The 19,040-nt window shown below is 42.3% G+C and overlaps 1 protein-coding gene across 2 annotated transcripts in view; it reads right to left on the reverse strand.

Annotated features, from left to right (window-relative positions):
* TTYH1 (tweety family member 1) overlaps positions 1 to 17,252 on the reverse strand; it is a 103,710-nt gene extending 86,458 nt beyond the window's left edge. For both annotated transcript variants that reach the window (XM_081932298.1, XM_081932297.1), the window contains exon 1: positions 16,982 to 17,252. In XM_081932298.1, coding sequence (XP_081788424.1) covers positions 16,982 to 17,107 — 126 coding nt within the window. In that variant the 5' untranslated portion in view covers positions 17,108 to 17,252. The remainder of the gene's footprint in view (positions 1 to 16,981) is intronic.
* Between the last annotated feature and the right edge of the window lie 1,788 nt (positions 17,253 to 19,040).

Here is a 19,040-nt window from a genome sequence, read left to right on the forward strand (position 1 = left end):
ATTTATCTTCATTACCTCCAGATTAGGGAAAAAGAATGCTCAAATACACTGAAGGTAGTTGCTCTAGATATGAATAACCATAGTCCTCAGGGTCTGTATAAATATCCAAGTCCTCACGGCAGTGGTGGGTTGATCCCAATTTGGCCCGGTAGTAGCGGCAGTGGTAATCCGCTATTGCTTCTACCGCTGCCCACCCTCCCAGACACTTCTGCACATGTACAGAAGCATTGCATGCGGGAGTGAGCGTGTGCTGAGCGAGCTATGCGGGAGCGCACCTGAACCAGTAGTAAAAATATTTGCAACCTACCACTGCCTCACAGGCTTCTCAAAAACCAGTTACCTAATTTTAGCTTTTAATATAACTATGAAATAGCGGTAGTTCTTGAGCTACGACCACAATTGAGCCCAAAATTTGTGTAGCTAAGTGAGACATTTGTTAAGTGAATTTTGCCCCATTTTATCACCTTTCTTGCCACAGTTTTTAAACGAGTCATAGTAGTTGTTAAGTTAGTAACATGGTTGTTAAAAGTGAATCTGGCTTCCCCATTGACAGAGGTGATCACATGACCCTGGGACATTGCAACAGTCATAAATGTGAGTCAATTGCCAAGGGTCTGAATTTTGATCATATGATCATGGGGATGCTGCGCAGGTCACAAATGTGAAAAATGGTCGCAAGTCACTTTTTTCCAGTGCTGTTGTAACTTCAAACATTCATTAGATTGTTCACATGTATCACCTCTCCTGTGGGAGCTGCATTGGTTTTCGATTTGCTTCTGGGTGCAATTCAAGTTGCTGGATGTCACCTTTAAAGCCCTTCCATGGCTTGAGATCAAGTTATCTGAGGGACCGTCTCTTGCCGGTCACATCTATCCGACCCATCAGAGCAGGGAGGCAAGGAATGTTGTAGGTTCCATCCCTGAGGGAGATACACCTCAGAAGAAGGGCCTTCTCCATGATGGCTTCCTCTCTGTGGAGTATCATCCCCACAGAGATTAGAATGGCACCCACTTTAATACTCTTCCGGAAGGGGCTGAAGACCTGGTTCTGCCAATGGGCCTGGGGAACCCAGAGTGGGATGGAGAGCCCATTAAATGGCTCGTGTGATCTGCTGTTGCATGGAAGGGGTGGGTGAGAGGTGGGGTGTGATTTTGTTATATTGTACTATATTCATTTATTTGATTCTTTTTGTTAGTTTTTATTGTTTTAAATGTGGTTTTATATTCTGTAAGCTGTCTTGAGTCGCCATGGGTTAGGGTTAGGCTGCAATACAAATTCAATAAATACATAAAAATAAATTAAATGAACTGTTATAAGTCAAGGATTATATCTGTACTGTAATATCACCCATCGTGTCTATTTTGAAAAACCTAACTTAGGGACTTTTTAAATTCAAGGAAGGTTATCTTAAATAGTTTAAATAGAACTTTGACTCCTCTGCAGGGTGATCAATCCAAACTGCGAACATTTTGGAGAAGGATCCCTGCCAATTGCTCTTCCTTGTGGGTCAGCCAAACACTGCTCTAGGGGAAGAAAATGGCTTCCACCCCTTGACTCTAACAGTGAGATTAGTGTTCCTAATTAGAGTAAAAAAAACCTAAATTAGTGTTTTCAAAATGGCTACGATGGGTGGCATTACAGATATAATCCTCGATTTATAACGGTTCAGTTAATGACTGTTTGAAGTTATAATGGCACTGAAGAAAAGTAACTTGCAACCATTTTTCACACTTATGATCTTAAAAGAACATTACTAGAGAAAGTATGCCAATAATTTCTGTGTTTCCCCGAAAATAAGACAGGGTCTTATTTTCTTTCGACCCCTGAAATAAGCGCTTGGCCTTATTTTCGGGGATGTCTCATTATTTTTGAGGTGCAGGAGGCAGTGAGCATAGTCACCTCATGGCTGCTGCTGTGTTGCAATATTTTCAGGGAGGGCTTATTTTCAGCGGAGGGCTTATTTTAGCGCATGCGCTCAAAAGCCCGATTGGGCTTATTATCTGGGGGGGTCTTATTTTCAGGGAAACAGGGTATTAGATTAGTAAGTGCTCACCTTATGACCACAATTGAGCCCAAATTTTTTATTGCTAAGCAAGGCAGTGAGGTTGAATGAGTTTTGCCCTATTGTGGAAGATTTTTTGCCACGGTTGTTAAGCAAATCACTTCAGTTGTTAAGTGAATAATGCAGTCATTAAGCAAATCTGGCTTCTTCCATTGACGTTGCTTATTAGAAGCCAGCAAGGTTATAAAAGGTAATCATGTGACCCTGGGACAGTGCTACTGTCATAAACACCTGCCAGTTGCCAAGCGCTTGAATTTTCATCATGTGACCCTGGGGATGCTGTAAGGGTTGTAACGTGAAAAATGGACATGTGCCTTTTTTTTTTTAGCACTGTTGTAACTTTGAACCGTCACTAAATTAACGGTTGCAAGTCGAGGACCACCTGTATATTTCATTCATTTTCATGTCTTAATTGGCTTATGTACAGGCAGTCCTTAAGTTACAACAGTAAGGGCGCATGCCCATCAGAGTCATAACTTGTTATGGTCGTAAAGCGGATCAGTCACATGACTGATCTGATTTTTACGACCTTTTTTATGGTGTTGTTAAATGAAAGCCATAGTCATTAAGTCAACCAATGGTTCAATATGAGCACGGTTTTGCCAAAAAAAGAAGTAAATGTTGCTTTTCATCAAACTATCATAAAATATGGTCACGTGGCTGTGGGACACTGCAAAGAGCAGCAAATGTGGTCATGTTGCCAAGTACCTAAAATGTGGTCATGTGACTGTGGATGGGGCAACTGAATCCAAATCATAAATACCCCCAGGAGATCCATTGTAATTTTGAACTGATCATAAATCAAGGACTACCAGCCCTTGATTTTAATCATGACTCAAAGTACAAGCTCCGTATCTTTGGGGCAGGCCTGCAACATGAAATGTAGACAAGGCAATGGGATTGTGTTGTGATTGTGACATTGTGACTCTGCTCACATCGCTCTATCCCTCCCAGCAAACCCTAGATTGGTTAATCAATATGATAAATAAATAAGGAAAACTCTCACACAGATTTTCTTGTTTTTTCTTTGAAGATGTAAAAGGATGCAAATGACCAGCTGTCTGCAAGGAATATAAATCCTTCCATTCCCCACTGTCCTGTCAGAGCTGAAGAAGCTTCTTGGATGAGAAGTGAAATGCCTTCAAAGAAAAAACAAGGAAGTCCAGTTGCTCCCCCAACGAAAGAAGACTCTGAGGCTTGAGTCTCCTCAAAGTTGCATTTTATTAGAAATGTCATATTGGCACATCTGGGAAAACCCACATCTGAAAGTTTCCAGGTTTTCCCCACCCAAGTGAAAGTTCATGTCCCTGCCCGGCACCCACATGTCCATCACATGGTCCAATCAGTCATCATCCACAACTGGAGGTACCTCCCAGTCACACCATCGCAGCTGCAGGACAAGGTGTCCTTGACTCCCTGAGAAAAGAATGTTATTTTGACTATTTATCACCCATACTCCATATAACCCCCCCTCCCAGTTTCCCACAGTAGAAAATGTGGCAGACCTGAAGTCCCAGAGGTAAAAGATGGCTTCCAGGTCTGACACATGACCTGGTGACTGAGAATCTCTACAGACTCCTGGTCAATACAGTTGTTTTCAGCTGTCATTTAAAATGAAGCAAAATACGTTCCAAAGAAATCTGTCACTGTGTCAATCAAATCTATCTCACAGAATAGTTGTTAAGGGGAGGTGGGAATGAAGGAGACAGTGGTTTATTCAATGGAATTGAATAAGTTAATGAATAAACTGCCTGGAAGCACTGAAAGGACTCCTGAAAAAGCATCTTTGTGACAACTATGACTTGGATAACTGAGAATCTCTACAGACTTTCACACAGAGTGAAAACCAGCACAGTAGGAAAATAACAGAGGTGATAAGTTCTCTCTGCACTACTCATCAATCTTTTGCAGAAAAAAATAATTCCAACAAAACAATATACACACATGCAAGATGTTGTTTTCTAAGAAGGTGCACGCCAAGCCATGGCCTTATTAAAGGAAACATGCCTGCTTCTTTTCTTCCTTCAACTTAATGAATGTGTGTATGAAATCATAAGGTACAAATAGAAAGGGATACAGCTTGTATCACAGCATAATTTTTATCATTCTGAACCAGCGCTTCCTTAACCTTGGCGTGTTAAAGAGGTGTGGACTTCAACTCTCAGAATTCCTCTGGTTGCAAAATCTGGGAATTGAAGTCCACACATTTTCCAGTTGACTACGTTCAGAAATATTGTTCTGTGTTCACTCTATATTGTAAAGTGCTGCAGCAACCAAAGAAGCAAAAACAATCCTTGGTTGTATAAACAGAGGCATAGAATCAAAATCACGTGAAGCATAAGTACTGCTTTATAAATTCTTAGTAAGGCCACATCTGGAATACTTCATCCAGTTGTGGTTCCTACCAGTTCGGACCAGTTCAGCCGAACTGGTAGTAGTTTGGCGGCCTGGGTCACCCGAACCAGCAGCAACCCAGGCCTGCCACGCCCCCCGAACCAGTTTTCCCAGCAGCGCCATAGGCACTGCCACCTTGTTTTTTGTGCATGCGCAGAGCAATTTTTATGCGCATCAAATGTGTGCATGCGCGTGTAGCACACCCACAAGCAAACCAGCAGTAATGACTTCCGGAACCCACCCCTGACTTCATCCAGTTTTGTTTATCACAGAAAAAGATGTTGAGACTTTCGAAAAAGTGCAGAGAAGAACAACTAAGACGATTAAAGGCCTGAAACATGTGTAGAACGGTTGCAGGAATTGAGTAGGGCTAGTCTAGAAAAAAGAAGGACTAGGGGTGACATGACATTAGTATTACAGCGTTTGAGGGGCTGCCATAAAGAAGATGTTTCAACTTATTTTCCAAAACACCAGAAGGCAAGACAAGCAATAATGGATGGAAACTAATCAAGGAGAGAGGCAACCTGGAATCAAGGAAAAACTTCATAACAGTGAGAACAGTTAACCAGTAAACCAAGCTTGCCTTCAGAAGTTGTGGTGCTTCATCACTAGAGGTTTTTAAGAAGAGACTGAGCAGTCACTTTTCTGAAATGATATAGAATCTCCTGCTTGAGTAGGGGGCTGGATTAGAAGACCTCCAATGTCCCTACCAGATCTATTCTGATTGATTGATTGAACCTTATTGCCTATTCCACAGACAACACTGATTTAATTAACCACAACCCACTCTTGAAGTTTTTCAGACAATTTCCTTTCAAGATTACACTCTGAAAACACTTCCCCAGCACTCGTAGCATTTTCAGTTCTGTGCATTAAATGAAAAGGAACTATTTCATTCAGTATTTTTCTTAGCTTCTGCTGCCTAGAAAAGCTTTATAAAGTTCATGTACATTAAGAAATACACTGCACAGCAAAACAGATTAGTGGTAGCATCTCATTTCCTTGTTAAATACATACCTGTGTCTGCCAAGGCTTTCAAAAATTCAAAGAAATGTATTTGTGCTCAATGACAATTTGATGTATTTGCCCTCTCTACTTAACGAGGCAATAGCTAAGCTGATGTATTTCTACATGCCTTTGCAGATGCCTGTTAACCTCAATTAATGTTAACTCTGGTTGGTTTTTCAGCTCAGCATCTTATGCAAACAAAACCTATTTAGTTAGGTTATAGGTTAGTGGATTGTGCGAAGCCAGCAAATGAATTAATTCAACAACCGGGTTAAGCATATTGCAGGCTCCAGCTATCACACCTGAACAAAGCCTTGAGGAATTCTAGCACGAAGCTAGTTAACAATTTGTATTCCCATCTCTACGATACTCTGTGCTCCTTCTCAAATGCAACTCTTTTAAACCCTGGAGTGGATGAAGGAGAGGCTAATTCCAGTGGTGGGATTCAATTTTTTTTACAAGCAGTTCTGTGGGCATGGATTGGTGGGCGTGGCAGGGGAAGGATACTGTAAAATCTCCATTCCCTCCCAATCATCTGGGATTCGGGAGGCAGCGAATAGAAGGGGGGCGGGGCCAGTCAGAGGTAGTATTTACCGGTTCTCCGAACTACTCAAAATTTCCACTACCAGCTCTCCAGAACTGGTCAGAACCTACTGAATACAATCTCTGCCTAATTCCCATGGGAAGTTACAGCGGTACTTTGGTAGTCAACTGATTTGAAACTCATTGAATTTGGTACTCAACATATTTGATGTGAAAATCTTGTCCCAGTATAGGAAAACCTCAACATATGACCACAATTGAGCCCAAAATGTATGTTGCTAAGTGAGTCATTTGTTAAGTGAGTTTTGCCCTGTTTTGCAACATCTCTTATCCCAGTTGTTAAGTGAATTACTGCAGTTGTTAACTTAGTAACCCAGCTGTTAAGTGAATCTGATTTTCCTATTGACTTTGCTTGTAAGAAGTTCGCAAAAGGGGATTGCATGATTCTGGGACATGGCAACCGTCTCATTGATGTGAGCCAGTTTCCAAACATCTGAATCTTGATCAAGTGACCATGGGGAGGCTGTAATGGTGACTGTGAAAAAACGGCCATAGGTCACTCTTTTCAGTGTGTTATAACTTTGATCAGTCACTAAAAGAACTGTTGTAAGTCGAGGACTACCTATACTTATCATTTGTTTGGTACTCAATGAACAAGCTAGAACCTGTCAGTGTTGGCTACCATGTGATTCATTACATTATTTTTTATGGAAAAAAGTTATTTGATACTCATTGTTTTTGGTACCTTGCATCTCCCAGAACCAATTAACAATGTGTACCAAGTACACTGAAGTTATCTTGCTTGTTGGATCTCTTATTATCGTGTTTCCTCCCCCAATAACAAGGATTTTAAATTCAAGCTGGTCAGGAAAATAACTACTCCACTTATTATATTAAAGAGCCCAAATTAAGAGTATTTGTTAGTTTTTCATCTGGAATATCTAAAGTTAAAGCAAGTTTAATAGAGATGCCATTATAATTTCAGATTTGAGATTTATTGCTCAAGCTGATGTTCACTCTTTGAAGATCTGTGAATATATTTTTTGCTGAATTATATGTATTTTATGAAGCATAAATATTAATTCATGTATATCACAGAAAAAGTAGAATGACTGATACATTTTAAAATGAGAAATCTAAAGAATTATTCTTGTTTTATGCATACTTCCTATATCTGGAGCTGTATAAAACTTTGTCCTCTGCTAAACACAAACTTAAATAAACAATACCAGAACTGTCCACAGGAAGGATATATTATTTATAGTGAAAACTGTTTCCCATTTGTAAAAAGTTTGACAAACATTAAAAAAGGGCAAGGTTTGATCACAGAGCTGTGGCCACCATCATTTCAACCAGTGTTGGATTTCAATGTATTTTACTACCGGTTCACTCGTTCGCGACACTTCTGTGCATGGGCGGAGCCTCCCACTGCCGTCATTACCAGTTCACCCGATCTGGGCCGAAGCGGCAGACACCCACTTTTGGTTTTAACCCCCTCTATGCAGATATCCCTCAGCTTTATATTTCAAAAATATTCTTTTTGAAACATCACATTGTAGATTACAATAATTTTCAAACTGGAAGAGAAATGTCATAAATATTGTACCATCTACTTGGGCTATAAATGGGAAGTTATAAATGGATTCCATTCATCAATCAACTTTTTTTTTAAAAAAAAAAAAACCCAACAACAACAGCAACTGTGTTCTAAATTCTGTAATTCAGATTGTTCATCAATGGCTGTTTTTAACTTGGCTGTTTTGTTTTGTTTAGGCTTCTAATTGTTTTAATTTAGTATTTCATTTTAAAAGCCACTCAAAGTCTGCTGGAGTGGGCAGTTATAATAAATTTAAGCTAATAAGAACAAGATGAGACTCCAGTTTACAAAAGGTGGGTACAATCTTTATCACAGGACAAGCTGATTCATCTTACTTTATTAAATTGTCACTTTGATTAAATCTATGAAATTGGAAAACTCCTGGTACTTACAGTTTAAAAACTCATTGGCATAAAAGGTACATTGGGATTCTATCTCCCATGGAAGGCCCACAAGGAAGATTTTTCAAAATAAAACCCTATCTTTTTTTAGTTTTTGATGAGGCTGGGCAAAATCTCCACTATCTATTCTCACTATAGACCTCATTGCTTGATTAAAAACAAATGCTAAGATGCTAACAACTAAGTTTATTTTGTTGGCCGCTCATCTTAACCATAGGATAACTCTGGGTGGCTTACAGTCATACAAATGTATCTGGACATTGTACATTATATGCATATAAGCATAAATAAATTTAAACCGAACATTAAAACCTAAGGACATGTAGGGAAGGCTGGGGCAGGAGGAATCGTAGTTGCTCAATCAATCACCTTCACTATGCTGTTTCCCCCAATGGGGACAGCAGCCCCCTTGTCACAGATTGGATGCGGGACCTGAGGCGGAATGGAGCCCAAAGCAGGGCCCAAAAGGCAGTCAAGCCTCGCCAGAGCGGATCTTCCTTCCCCACCATCAGCCTTACCTTCCAGCCCATGGGGCTCGCACCATTTTCACATTGGTGGTCCACGTTTGGCTGAAGCGCTTGGGCCAGTGCGTGGGTGAGGGAGGGGCAGTTGGCAGATGGGTGATGTAGGTGGCATAATCTCGTGCTCCCTGATTTCCCCTGCCTCGTGCCCGCTGGCCAACTGTTAGAGCCACATCTTTAGGCCCTTAAAAAGGATAGGAGAGTTGGAGCCAATCTCAGATGGTGGGGGATGACGAGATGTTCCGAAGTGCAGGAGCAACAGTAAGAGAAGGCCTTCCTCCTGGACCCCACCAGCCAGAATAATTGGGTGAATGGGACCGGCATAAGTGGGTCAATCCCAGTGGGGTAAGTTACTTGAGGGATCCGTGCCGTGAAGGACTTTAAAAGTGAAAATTTGGTCCCACATGTTAGACAGTTCTTCCAACTACAGTTCAAGCTGGATTTACCCTAAGCTGACAGGTTTCTCATAATACTAGATTTTAAACTGATGCTCTTGCTTTAACTCAAAATAAGCAAAATCCTGCAGATCTTATTTCTTCAAAACTAAAGTTTTTGCAAAAGTTTTGTACAGGTAGTCCTCAACTTAAAACAATTTGTTTAGTGACCATTCAAAGTTACCTCACGGGAAAAAAGTGATTTATGAACATTTTTCACCCTTATGAGCGTTTGCAACATCCTCATGGTCACATGACCAAGATTTGGATGCTTGGAACTCACTCATATTTATGACGGTTGCAGTGTCCGGATCTGCTTTTGCAATCATCTGAGAAGCAAAGCCAATGGGGAAGCCAGATTCACTTAACAACTGTGTTATTAATTTAACAACTGCAGTGATTCACTTAAGAAATTGTAAAGATGATTATAAAATGGGGCAATTTAACAAATTTCTCACTTAGCAACATTAATTTTGGACTCAATTATGGTCGTAAGTTGAGGACTACCTGTATTGTGAATTGACAAGATTTATTCAGCTCTTAAATTAGGGATAATTATTAATAGTGTGCCTTTTCCTTGGTTAAACATATGTTGAAATACATATCATGGATGTCCTTCAATTTAGCTTTAGCATCTTTTTGCAATTTAGGTAGAAATCATGAAAATATAAATTAAATTGCCTGGCAGAGAAACATAAAATTTTATATTACGTTAATAATGTGCTTTGTCAGAAAACCAGAAATGTCTGTCCTTAATCTTACTGTATTAGCACATGAATTTGGAATCATCTCTGATTACTTTTTGAACTGAGATAAATCCCACTTGATGTTACTGGTCACCCTCTGACCCCTCTGCTTATCTTGGCAACAGAAGATTTCTCAGCTGGCAAACTTGAATTTACTCCTTCCTTGATGTCAGTGCAGATCTAGCCAGATGGTTTAAAACTCTTGTGTATGTAGTTGAAGTAAGATAAATGTGATTACAATGAGTAAAATTCAAGGCTTTGTTTCTATATTTCCCAGATATTTCCATTAAATAATTTTAAATAAATACAAACACAATAAACACATTTCTTGGCAAGGACATCCTATAATATTTTCACTGAGTATATTATTGCTACTATTAAGAAAAGTGATTTGAATGTCTCCTACACACACACTTATTCATCACTAAGCATTCACCTTAGCATCAGTTATTGTATGGCATTAAAAGTGTAAACATTTTCTCTCCTTTAGGCTTGTTATTATTATTATGGTTCATTGCACAGTCAGACAGATGTTCTGACTGGATTTGGCATTTTTATCCACCTGTTGAGTCTTTCCCAAGGACTTGGCATAGGGAGATGCTGATGTTTGGTGGTGTTATAGATATTGTCGCAGGATATAAGCTGTTCCAAGTAAAGCTGTCTTTTGCAATTGACCAAAGGTGAGTTTGTCAATGCCAGTGATGTTCAAATGTGTTTCTGTTGTTGTTGTTGTTGATGATGATGATGATAATAACTACTACTACTACTACTACTACTACTACTACTACTACTACTACTACATTGAAATTGAGGTCCTGACAAGTACTGGAATCCCTGTTTGTATAGTTTCATATGTATGAATCTCAGTGACATGCGGTGAGGTTTATGACTGGTGAGGCACTGACACAGTGCTGAGTTTCAAATATTTTTAGACTTGTGGACTTCAACTCCCAGAATTCCACAGCCAGGCATGCTCAGTTCCAATTTAAAGCGACAGCATTTGTTTTTCTCCTTTGCTCCTTCTTTCTTTTTCTTTTTCTTCTCCTTCCCCTCCTTCCTCCCTCTCTCCCTTCCTCCCCGCCCCCCCCCCCCTCTCTCTCTCTCTCTCTCTCTCTCACACACACACACACACACACACACCAAAGTTGGATTGGACTATCTCTCCTACCCCTTCCCTCTCTCACTCACTCTCAAACAAACCCCCCCACACACAAAAGTTGGATTGGATATCTTTTCCAGTGGCTTGAAAGCAGCTCCTCTGCCATCCCCCCCCCATTCCCCTGCTGCCTTTCCCAAACACCTCCACCATTGCAAATGCAGCCTGCTGTCTGGGTGGGAAATGCCTGGAACACAATAAAGCCCACCCACCACCTCCTGCTGGCAGGCTGGGGTGAGAGGAGAGGCAGAGAAGCCGGAGGGGAGCCTTCCAAAAGCCTTCCAAAAGAAAGAGGCTGGAGGGAAGTGTGTGTACTACAGCATGGCTCTTTGCCTGGCTTCCTGCCTCCTCCTGTGGTCTCCTCAGTGCTCACTTGTGCTCTCCCTTCCCAAGTGTAGTTTGATTGCAGGTGGAGTCACGTTGCCTTTTCAAACTTGTAATCAGTGAAGCTGGGCTAGATTTTTATATAGTTTTATCCAGCTGTGTGTGTGAGAGAGAGAAATGAATGGGGGCCTGGGGAGGAAGTCACTACACTTGGGGAGGGAGAGCAGAGTCATCCACAGTGAGGCAGCAACTAGCTCAGCTTTTTCCTTTTACTTTTTTTTTTCATGATGGGAGTGGGGAGGCTGTGCCTCACTTGCCTCACCTGACTGCACGTCACTGATGAATCTACACAATCTACAAACTTATATGGGAAATATTGGGTTGCAAACATAACTTTGAATTATCCATGAGGAGCTTATGTTTATGGAAAAGTCTAAGTTATCTAAATGACTAGCATTTAATATGTCTTTTGGATAAACTGGTCTTCTTATCCCGGATCCACTCAGCTCTGAGAAAACTTTTTAAAACTTTTGCTGTACTAAAAAAATTATATTGTCTCTGAGGGTTTCTTAGAAATATGTGCAGTTTAGATATTTGTTACTTCTGATTTATCAGCCTTCCCAGGTAGACCAGACAGGAAACAAAAACAAATAAATTAAAGCTACTTTATTGTAAAGCTACATTAACAGAACCTTGCAAGTCTAAAAGTAAAATTATCCCACAGTCACTTTTACAGCCCAAGAAACTAGGGAGGGTCCCTTCTGAGCCCCCTGCCCCTCCCATTATGCAGTTGTGGGCGATGTTGTCTTTATCTGACCACTTTCCAGGCAGCATCTCTTCAACCCATCTCCCTGGATCATTCTCATATCCCTTTACATGATGTTCCATCGAGGTTAGAAGTTCAGAAACTTTCTTTGAAAGACGTTGATAGAATTGATTTAATTTACTTTCACATTACAGGCTCTACCCATTTAGTAACTGTAACTGGGGTTAGCAACACAGTTGTTATGTGAAACAGTCACTAACTGAATAATCATGTAATTGTGACTATGATTATGATTTAACACAGAACTATAGATATTAACTGATTGTAATGGCAATCACGTGACTGAGAAAAAGATGATGTAAAGATCGTTAATGTGGGCTCGGGTCGCAAAGTTACTTTTTGGGGCACCGTCGTAACTGCGAATGGTCACTGAGGCAGTTGCTAAGTGAGGATTTTGTGTATATTAGATTGCCCATCTAAGTCCCTGAATCTGAATGGCTAACAATAGTTTAAAAACACCACATAGCAATAGCACTTAGACTTATATACCTCTTCACAGTGCTTTTACAGCCCTCTCTAAGCGGATTACAGAGTCATTGTATTGCCCCCACAATCAGTACACAGCCAGCAGCAAATTAACACAGCCTTTGCATTTTACCTACCTCATTTTACCCACCTCAGAAAGATGGAAGGCTGAGTCAACCTTGAGCCTGGTGAGATTCAAACTGCCAAACTTCTGGCAGCCAGCAGTCAGCAGAAGTAGCTTGCAGTACTGCACTCTTATCACTGCACCACCTCTACTGTATATAATAGTATACTGCAGTGATGGCTAACCTTTTTCCTATCACGTGCCCAAAAGTGGGGGGAGTGTGGGGTTTTTTTTGGCAGGCATGTCTACACGCATGATTCTATGTGCATGACCCCCCGCGTGCATGGGCGCACGACCCCCACCCTCCCGCCCTGCTTTTGGCATGCGATGGACCTGTTTTTCGCCCTCCCCAAGCTCCAGACGTTTTCTAGGAGCCTGGGGAGGGTGAAAAGCCTCCCCTGTCCCCCCCAGGGCCCCCCAGAGGCTTCAGGAGGCTTCCCTCTGGAGGGCGAAAAATGGCCCTATGGGCAAACTGGAAGTCTGTTCCTGAACCTCTGGTTTGCACGTTGGGTTGTTTTTCGCACTCCAGAGGCTTCAGGGAAGTCTCCGGAGGGCGAAAAACGGCCAAAAAAGAAGGCCGAAGTCAGCTGGCCAGAGTGCGCATACATATTGGAGCTGACAGGGTAATGCCTTGTGTGCCATATCAAATGACTCCGGGTGCCCTCTGTGGCACATGTGCCATAGGTTTGCCATCACGAGTATACTGTATTACAAAAATCAGTACACACCCCAGCAGCAAATTAACACAGCCTTTGCATAGGCTCTGCCACACATCCAGATCCCTAGGTTTGGTGACACAATCATGCCAACAGGATTGATGCTACTCTAATCCCCAGAGGGATGATGTTCCAAAGGGAAGATGCCATGAAAGAAGAGACTTCCTTAGTCCTGCTGGATGACATCCTCTAATAGATGGGGATTCTGAGCATGGCTCTTTCACTGGACCTAATGGCATGGTTGGCTTATGCCATGGAAAGGTTTATCGGTAATTATCAGCATCTCAGATTGAACCTAGAAGTACACTGGCAACCAATGCAATTCACATAATTGCCTGTACCACTGCATTCTGTACTTGCTGCAGCTTCCGGATGCTCTCCAAGGCCAGCCTCCTGCAAACCACATTGCAGTAGTCATTTTAGTGACTTTTGAAATTGATTATGTGCCATGAGGTCAGTATCTATAAGAGCTGTGGTGGCACGGTCATAAGAATGCAGTATTTGACTCTGCCCACAGCCAGATGTTTGATCCTGACCAGCTCAAAGTTGACTTTGCCTTCCATCCTTCCGAGGTTGGGAAAGTGAGGACCCAGATTGTTAGGGGCAATATGCTCACTTTGTAAACTGCTTAGAGAGGACTGTAAAGCAGTTTATAAGTGCTATTGCTATCAACTCTTCACAACCATGTAGACAGATTTTCTCCAGGGTGACTTTGAGCATTGGACTTGGTCCACCAAAATGCAGTTCAGTGGTGAGACAAGTAAGGTCCTGCGCTTAGGTGGGGAAAACCAAATGCACAGGTACAAAATCAGCAGTACCTTGTCAACAGTAATGACTGTGAGAGGAATCTAGGAACCCAGGTGGGCTACCATTTTAAGTGTGAGCCAGAAATATGCTGCAGCTCCCAAAAAAGCCAAAGCAGTCCTAGGCTGCATCAAGATAATAGTGTCATAGTGTCACTCTATATTGCACTAATGAGGCCATGCTTGGGGTTCTGCTTCCAGTTCTGGTCACCAAGATACAGAAAAGATACTGAGTCCCTAGAAAGAAGGCAGAGAAAAGCAACAAAGATGACAAGGAGTCTGGATGCTAAGTTGTAGGATGACCGGCTAAGGGAACTAGGTAGGCTTACCCTGATGGAGAGAAGGCTTAAGGGGTGGCACCATAGCCATCTTCCAATATTAAGGGCTGTCATAGGGAAGAGCAGGTTGGTTTATTCTAGATAGCACCTGAGTGGAGGACAGGAAGCATTGGGTGGAAGCTGGTCAGAAGGACATCCAACATGGAACCAAGGAAGAATTTTGTGACACTGAGAACAATTAATCAATGGAACAGCTTGACTCCCAGTGTTGTGGGTGCTCCATTAATGGAGCATTTCAGGAAAAGATTGAGCCACCAATGTATCCAAGATGATATAAGGACTCCTGCCTTGGGCAGGGAGTTGGACTAGAAGACCTTCAAGGTCCCTTCCAACCTGATATGATATTCTGAAATATTGAGAATAAAGGACTGTACTAAACAATGTGAAATCAGTTCATTATAACCTTAACAAGATAGTAAATACATTAACAACAAGAGAATAGTTTTATACATCATGGACATTTCTGAAAATATTGGGTTTCAGAAAAGGATGGGATAAAATTACCATGATGTTAGAGATATAATTCAGGAACTGGAACATTAACTGATATGACTTAGCCTTGTCCTATTACTGTTGCAATGTGAGTTGACACTGTGATATATTAAGGAGGCATGTGATATTGGGTATATTACCAGATTTTAGTATCTACCAAGGTATCAAGAATTGTGGATTTTTTTCAGTCATGGGTTTAGATAAAAGAGTTACTGTATAATATTAAAGGGAGAAATCTACACCTGATGTAACAAAATGGATGGATTTATGTTGTTTGTCAACACTAAACTTTTTTTCCTCTCTGCTAAACCAAAAAAAAAATCTAAAATATATAGTAGAACCTTTTGGGGATGTTTTCCTCCCTTCCCTCCCCTCCTTCCTTCCCCCATTTCTTCTATGATTCATGCTGGTATATGCATTTGTATTTTTTAGCAGCTTGCATAACACAATTGCTTTAAAAACGAGCACTTTTTAATATCTACTTATTTCCAGATAAGTAATTTCCCAAGTTCCTTAGATCATATTTGTGTTGATAAAAAGAAGCAAAAGATTGAGAAATAAAATCTTGAATTGTGCCTAGCTAAATGGAAATATGCAGCCAAGTGCTTGTAATTTTGTGCCAGTTTGCTAAGCCACGTTTGCTTTAAACCACAGCTTGTTGAAAAAGCTACCAGTGCCTGTCTCACTCTTATTGCTTCTTGCTGCTAAATCATGGCTTACAAAGCAGAGTGGCTGAGTTCACACAACATATCAAGACAAAACTCATCAAGTGATGGCTTGTGAAAATTGATACAGATAATATGGCTGCCATGTATTCTCAGTCATGCTAGATATGGCTGCTTTCGAGCAAACAGTGATGTTACTTGTGAATCCACCAAGCACAGCACTGGTTGATATCTACTTCCACAACCGGTGCAGCACTTGTTCTTAGTGACACAACTGTTGGATTATTGCCAGCTATATTCACACTGTCTTGGTTCCTCTGAACATGTCTCTAGACATTCTTCTCTAGACCAGTCGGTCTATAGAACTCAACTTCTAAGTGTTCCCACAAGGCGATGTCCTCTAATTTTGCATCTTCCCAATGTGTTAGATCTGTGATTTTTCAGGGTGCCCACCAATATGGCCAAATACATTCCATCACATCTGGAGGGTGTCATGTTGAAAAAGGATACTATTAGGCTGATAAAGGCCAGTGAGTGTCACCTAAAACAAGAGGACTACCCAAAATTCTTCCCTTAAGAGAAGAATCTACATTTTCTTGCATGTTGTAACCTCAAAGGAACTCAGGCTCTGGGAGACAAGGGATGCTCTCGACTGCTCCTTCCCACTGCTCTTCGCCCCCATCCTCAGTTCTCTCACTCTGATCTCTTCCGTTTCCATTCCCTCCCCATCTCTCCCTACTCCAACTTCATTCCCGATCTGGTCCTCCATCTTTCCCAGGCTCATCTCCCTTCGGATATCTCCCATCCGTTCGCTCCTCCCTTAACCGCCTCCCCCCTCGGGTTCCCCAGTCCATCCTCCCCGTCCCATTCCCCCCCAGGACCAGGTTGGCTCGCCCTTCCCTCCCTTCCTCCTGCCTCCCTTTCAGCCTCACTTTTTTCCCTCTGCCCGGGGGCTTCTCTCCCTCCGCCTGCCTTGGGCGCTTCGCCTCTGCCCCATCCTACTTCGAGAGTCCCTCTTCTCTAGCCCTCTTCTGCCCTTATTGCCTTTCTTTACCCCGATCTCCTCCACCTCTCCCTACATCCATCCACCAAGGTTGTTCAGCGCTGCGCTGCAGTTGGATTCGCGCTGTTCAAGTGTTTCCCTCCCGCCCCGCGCCGCTTTTTCCCCCTTCTCGCTTTTCTCTCCGGCTTCATCCATCCACTGCCTTTCTTCGCCTCTCTCCCCTCTCTTCTCCCTTCGGCTGCCTTGCCTGCCGGCTCCCCATTCTTGTCCTAACGAGCCCCGGTCCCGTCTCTCTTCGCTCCATGCCTTCGATACCCACGTTCCCACGGGTATGTGTGTCAGAGAAAGGGCGGGGGGACTCACCTGCTGGTAGCCCAAATCCTCTGGAGCAAATTCGCTCCCCGCTGCCTCGAACTGGAAGTTAATGTGCGGCGCCTGGTGCAGAAGGAAAGTCCACCACGAAGCTCGGTACCCCTGGGGGGACCCCATCCTTCCCTCTCGGGGCGTCCAGAAAGCAGGCGCTGCTCACCGTGCTGGACGTCGCCCTCCCATGCTGGTGCAGGGACGCGTTTGGGGAATGGAGTGAAGAGAGCCTCTGCAAAACATCAGGGCTTATCCGCGCGGGATATTGGGGGGAGGGAGGGGGATTGTGGGGAAATCGGGAGGGGGGGAGCTGGTTGGGAATGGGGAAAGGATGGGGAAAGGCTCAGAGCCATCTAGCGAATGTGGCTGTTAAAGTCACCGAATCCTGGCTTGCCCTCGCAGAGATCGAGAGCCGGGCTCCCTCCCGTGGTCTTCGCCTTCTATGCAATAAAGATAAATCCCAGTTTAGCAGGCTGATTAGGAGGTGGTCCTCGATTTACAACAGTTTGCTTGCAATTTATGAACCACACTTAATGGTTGCGCATTATGTTCGACTCTTTCTACAAGTAGTCCTCGACTTATGACCACACCTGAGCCCAAAATTCCTGTTGCTAAGTGAAACATTTGTTAAGTGGTTTTTGCCCCATTTTACGGCTTTTCTTGCCACAGTTGTTAAGTGAATCACTGCAGTTGTTAAGTTGGCAACCCAGTTGTTAAGTGAATCTGGCTTCCCCATTGACTTTCCATGTCAGAAGGTCACAAAAGGGGAACATGTGATCCCTGGAGGATATGGCCGTCATAAATTTGGCTCAATTGCCAAGCGGCTGAATTTTGATCATGTGACCATGGGGATGCTGCAATTGTCATCAAGTGTGAAAAATGGTTGTACGTCTTTTATTTTTTCAGTGCCATTATAACTTTGAACAGTCACTAAACGGTTGTAAGTTGAGGACTACCTGTAGAATTATTATTTATCCTTCTTATTGTCATCTTTACTCCCTCCTTTTATCCATATGATGATGACTCTGCTGCTTTGCATGTACACTGAGTTCACTTGACCATATAACATTGTTCTGTTCTGTTCTGTTCTGTTCTGTTCTCCTTCTAGTCTGGTGTGGTCTATTCCGTTCTACAGGAAGCCATCAACTTACAAGAGTTCATGTAGTGACGGTTCAAAGTTAACGATGTCTTTGAAAAAAAGCAACTTATGACCATTTTTCACACTTACAACTGTTGCAGCATTCACGTGGTCACGTGATCAAAACTCAGATGCTTGGCAATTGACTCATACTCACAACAGTTGCAGTGTCCTGGGGTCACGTGATCCATTTTTGCAACCTTCTGACCAGCAAAGTCAATGGGGAAGCTTGGTTCACTTGACCACAGTTTGATTAATTTAACAACTACAGCGAGTCACTTAACAACTGTGGCAAGAAAAGTTGTAAAATGGGACAAACTCACTTAACAAATGTTTCAGTCAGCAACTGAACTTTTGGGGTCAGTTGTGGTCATAACTCAAGGACTACTCCTATTCTATTCTATTCTATTCTATTCCATTCCATTCCATTCCACTCCTATTCTATTCTATTTTATTCCATTCCACTCCTATCCTATCCTATCCTGTTCTATTCCATCCTACTCCACTCCACTCCACTTCACTCCTATTCTATTCTATTCTATTCTATTCTATTCTATTCTATTCTATTCTATTCTATTCTATTCTATTCCATTCCATTCCATTCCATTCCATTCCATTCCACTCCACTCCTATTCTATTCCTTTCCATTCTATTCCATTCAATACATGATCCTCTGAACCCCCATTTTCCTCCCTCTCCCCCTGCCCTCCACAATGCCTTTCTTTCAACCATGCTCCATCATGCCGAAACCTCATTTCAGGGCCAGCTCAGAAGGAAAGAGAGCAGCTTAACAAGCAGAGAAACGAAAGCTCTTTCCACTCGTCTCCTGCCAAGCCTTTTCCATTCAACTCAGATCTTTATTCCACCTCCATGCATTAAAAACGTGCTTTTTTTTAAAAAAGAAAAACAAAGTGCAGTGTT

This window comes from Natrix helvetica, assembly GCF_964273705.1.
Source record: "Natrix helvetica genome assembly, chromosome: Z".
Classification (NCBI taxonomy): Eukaryota; Metazoa; Chordata; class Lepidosauria; order Squamata; family Natricidae; genus Natrix; species Natrix helvetica.